This window comes from Morchella sextelata (genome assembly GCF_020137385.1).
Source record: "Morchella sextelata strain SCLS chromosome Unknown scls_3, whole genome shotgun sequence".
Lineage (NCBI taxonomy): Eukaryota > Fungi > Ascomycota > Pezizomycetes > Pezizales > Morchellaceae > Morchella > Morchella sextelata.
The window spans coordinates 2,004,879-2,009,725 of record NW_025408618.1 but is presented as its reverse complement, the minus strand read 5'-3'; the positions used below and the strand labels follow the sequence as shown (position 1 = coordinate 2,009,725).

At 49.0% G+C, this 4,847-nt stretch overlaps 1 protein-coding gene across 1 annotated transcript; it reads right to left on the bottom strand.

Moving 5' to 3' along the window:
* Positions 1-232: 232 nt before the first annotated feature.
* On the bottom strand, positions 233-4,014 carry H6S33_009347 (uncharacterized protein; the record flags this gene model as incomplete). Its single annotated transcript, XM_044840733.1, has 3 exons — positions 233-2,899; positions 3,034-3,676; positions 3,845-4,014. 3 exons carry the CDS (start codon positions 4,012-4,014, stop codon positions 233-235), a joined length of 3,480 nt encoding a protein of 1,159 aa, XP_044698162.1.
* Positions 4,015-4,847: the final 833 nt, after the last annotated feature.

The window sequence follows — 4,847 nt, the reverse complement described above, 5'->3', positions numbered from 1 at the left end:
AAACTACCGAATCCTAGTATATCTTTATTACAAACAAATCAAGCATAAACAAACACAAATGTAATCAGCTAATCATCAATAACACCCATCCCGATGAAGGTACACAAAACCACTGTGTGTGTAACAATTTATCCGTCAAATCCATTGTTCGCGCCCATGCCCATGCCAAAAGAAAACAAATAAAACAAAAAAATTAAAGTGCTTCTCAAGAAGAAAACCCATCGCTGTATCATCAGTTCCCTGTATACTCAAGAACCTCACAATCGTCTTCAAAAAAGCCCTCATCCATCCCTATTTCGGTTCCGAATGCGCCCCCTTTCACACGCCGCCCTTTCTTCCCAACAATCTTCTTCTTCCCGTTCATCCCAGTGCCTTCCAGCTTCAAATGGCTAGCCATAGCCTCCGCAAGACCGCCTTCATCGCCAGCAAATTCTACCTCTCCGCGAGCAGATCCAATGTTCAACTTCTCTGCTGGTAATGGCAAGCCGAAAACCCACTGGTCCGCTGATTTCTTCCTTTTCTCTGGCGTTGGTGACTCTGGGCGAGACACAGGCGGTGAAAGAGCGGCAGGCGTAGCTGCGCCGCGTTTACCACGGCGTTTGTGCTGAGTATCTTGTCTTGTTTCGTCATGCTGCCAGTCATTACCTCGCTGTGGGTGCTGTTGTGGAAGCTGATTACTGCTTCCATTATCCGTATAGACGAATAGACGTACATGCCGGTCTGTGTGGAAAGGGGGGAAGACAGCGTTTGTTTCAATCTCGGCAAATGAGAGTGGATGTTGGTCGTATTTTGTCTGTTCCTCGCTGCGGTGGTGGTAGTAACGTCCACTCCAGTAGCCACCAGCTTGTTTTTCCTCGCCTTCTATTGAGAGTTGTTGCTGCTGCTGAGATCCATCAGGGAGGAGCGGAAGCTCATATTCGAGATAATTGTTCATGACTACACCGCCACCGTTTTGACGTTTTTTGCTCCCACCACCGCCAGGTTTAACCTCATAGATTCGTAATACCCCCCCACCATTCATAGCCACGTAACCTCGTTCTTTCCCAACAAGAAAGCGGACGCAACCAGCAGTAACAGCGCCAAACCCCTGGGGAAGAGAAACACGAATTCCACTATTATCATTGGGAGAGCCGCTGTTGCTATTACTTTGGCCGCCACGTTTGGCAGGGTTACCAGCACCACCATTGACAAATATCCCTCCACTTGGGGATCCAGAGCTTCCTCCGCTTCTTCTTCGTCTAGCAGCTGAAAGTAATGGCTGTGTAGAACTGCTTAACAGGTTCACCGCTCCCGAAACTGCTGCACCTGCCGCACCACCACTACCTCCGGTTGTGACCGCACTGGAAGATGGCGGGGGCTTTCTCGGAGGCGGCCATTGATAGGCTCCACTGGGTAAGTCATAGAAATGAACAGTTCCTTTCTCCGTTACCACGGTCAACTTCTCGCCCCGCGGACTAGACCATCCAACGTCTACAATCGTCGCAACTGTCAACCGGTTGAACCTTGCTATTTGTCTGACATGTTTCCCTAATGCAGCTGGGTCTGGAGCTCCAATTGTAGACCCTGTCATCTTAGCAGCATCCGACCCACCCCCGAGAGACGCACTTGTCTTATGACCTAGTGATGGATTTCCAGGCGGGTGATGTATAGCTCTCATAAGATCCCAAACAAACAAGGAATCTCCCTTCGTACTTGCAGTCAACAGAGCTAGGCCTCCCGGTGCGAAGCTCAGATAGCTGACGCCTCCTTGAGGCAGAAAGGTCGCCATTGGCGTAATACTTCCCTGTTGAGTCCCAGAGCCACCATCTCCATGCAAGATCTTGTTTAAATCTAGGATACCAACAAGCCTTGGTTCGTTTGTAGGCTGCTGGGCCGTATTTTGAAAGAACTGGGTTTGCGGCGGGGTTCCGCCCATCTGCTGCATTTGCCGCAATTGCTGGCCTAATCCACTCGGTTGGGAATTCCCTTGAAAACTTATCATACTTCCATTAGGCATCCCGTACATTCCTCCATTGATGCCAGCTATTGGTAACGGGGGTGCCGGAGGCGGAGGAGCGCCATTGTTCTGGTTTCCATTCCAATAACTTTGCAGTGCTTTCTTCCCGGTCTCGGTCGCCCACTTGGCACCACGTATAAACTCTTGAGTAACTTCTCGAGTAAACCGGTTGAGGAGGGCCTCATCTTCGGCAGAAACGGCGACTGTGAGGGAAGGCTGGATTGGGGGGCACTGAGATGTTACAGATGGAGAATTGCAAGCTGCATCGACTTCACCTCCGGCGTGAACAGAAGATCCCGCGGATGCAGGGCAGTACGCTAACCACCCATTAGAAATAGAAAACACCGGCGTTCCGTCAACAAAGCCATTCCCTGCAATACCACTATCGACGGAAAAGCTGCCCTGGTGGTTTGTTTGCACACATGTCCACACCTTTCCAAGACACCTCCATTCAGCTTGTTCTTTGCTTCCTTTTCTGAGAACTCCATCTTCAAGGCCAAAAATGTACAATTCTCCACTGATCCCGACACCTACAACTACTTTTGTGCCAGTCACCTCCACCCGCAATCCACCCCATGGTGGTGGTGGTCCACCAATACCAAAGCCGAAATCGGCGCTAGGAACTACTGGACTGGTAAACAGACTAGCGATCTTCTTCCTTGAAGATAAACTCCAAATTTCAACTCTGGTCTGCCAATCCGTTGCATTCGCTGGCGAATGATGTCCACTTCTGTTAGATGCAGAAGTTGAAGGACGAGAGGGTGGAGATGTCGAGTACGGGGTTTCTGTTTCCTGTACTATGGGTGGGTCTGATTCAATGGGCACCACAGAAGAATGTATCGTGAGGCATATCAAAGGTCTATGGGCTGCAAGAGGATCATTTCGAGGCGGGGTAGGTAAAATCTAACAAAGTTAGTTTTATGACTCACATACCAAATTTCGAAACTCAGGGTTTCCTGCAAAAAGACAGTGAAAACCTCATTCGAGAAACAACTAGTCCCTCGATTTTAGGGTTTAACAAGAGTGTGGGGTGTTACCTTAGCACTCTTCACCCCACCTCCGAGTCCCTCCAATCTGCCAACCTGTTCCAAAACACCTCTTCCAACCTTCCAAACATCGACACCACCTTCCCAACCAAGACAGAGTACATTATCGCCTCCGCCGCTGCCTCCGCCATTGCCTGTTGTAGCACCTGCATGACCTCCGAAAGGTTCATCTAAAGTATCAAAACTACAAGCGTAGTTTCCCTCCCCCGGCTGTAACTGCGGCTGTAATCCCCCAAATTGCGGGCTCAATGGGATTGGTGAACCCTGCACAGCATATCGTTGGCTTGGGTTGTAGTAACCATTACTTCCCGGAGCGCTGTGGTTTGTAAATTGCTCTTCAAAACCTGGATACCCGCGGATTTGTCGAGGGTTCCCGTTACTACCGCTATAATTCCCACCCGATGAATATGAAGCAGGTCCACTTGGAGGAGGAGAAACACCGACGCCTAGACCGACGCCGCCCGAAGCTGATCCAAGACTATTGGGGCCGTTTGTAGAGGGTGTTGAACTAGACAAGAACGATGCAAATGGGATAGACCGTGGAAAGAGGTCTGTTGCGTTTGGTAATGCGGAGAGGAGTGGAGAAGCTGTGTTGGAGAGATGTGGAGATCTTGGTGCAGTGTGACGACTATTGCTGTTTGCCACCAGCTTTGGGTTAGCTATTACTCCTTAAGCGTTGGTCATATTACCGGGTAGTCTTTGGGTGAATGTTATGGTGATAACGATAAAGGGGGTTTGACAGGGAGGTTTAATGAAATTATGACTCAAAAAAACAAAGTAGGAATCAAGCGGGGATACCGACTATTCTCTAGGATAAATTCTAGCTCTCGAAGAACCAAACGCGTTTCCTCCTCCAAGTGCTGAGGCTCCAGGTGCGGGCGCAGTAATAGGGAGTGGTTTAGAAGGTAAGGACGAGGAGGGGGTATTGCGGTATTGACGAGGATTCTTGTAGTGGTCGGTAAACGCGGGCATATAGTCTTTATTAATTGAGTACGGGCTACAAAGCTAAGCTGTTCTCTTTCTGGCTCTTCCTTTTGTAGACTGAGAGTGTCGAAAGGGAAGAGAGAAAGAGAACAACAGGAAGCTAGCAGAGTCTAGGGAGTTTTGTAGTAAAGTAGAGATGTCCCGAGAAACGGGAACTAGAGGTCTGGATAGTTGGCGAAGCTGAATAGGTGAAGCAATATTGTCCGTGTGGATATTTAGAACACTGTATATATGGTTTGTATTGGTGAAAGCTGATGTATGTACGGATGAATGTACTGGCTGGTTGTGTTAATGTATTGGTTGATGGATAGCTGCAGGAGGTAGGAGGGAGGGAAGGAAGCTCTGAGGTGGGTAGAGCAGGGCGAGCGATTATGTTCCAGAGATGAGGGCAATGACGAATAGGGACGCAGAAGGTAAATTGTGGAAATAGCTTGTTGGAGCTCTTTTGAGCGGAAGGGTACAGGTGAATAGAGGTAGAAGTGGGGGGAGCAGTGTCCTAGAGCTCTCCTAAGTAGATAGAGTACCAGATAGGTATGTGTGTAATAGGTACCTACTTGATCTATGGGTTCTGTTATTGTTATTGCTGGCAGATATGGTAGAAGAGGTAAGTATCTATTTAGAAGAAGGTACTACAGGTTAGTTATGTTGGAGTCATGCACGAGAGCTGTGGACTCCTGGAGGTGGGGTTCGCCGCCCGCGTTCTTGGGTTGATCTGTACGCTTCACCCAATCCTATTGCCCAGCGTCTGCATGAGGCAGCAGTACACAAGGACACCCGATGCTACTAAGTTAGATTCCCATCACACACCTTCCAGGATTACG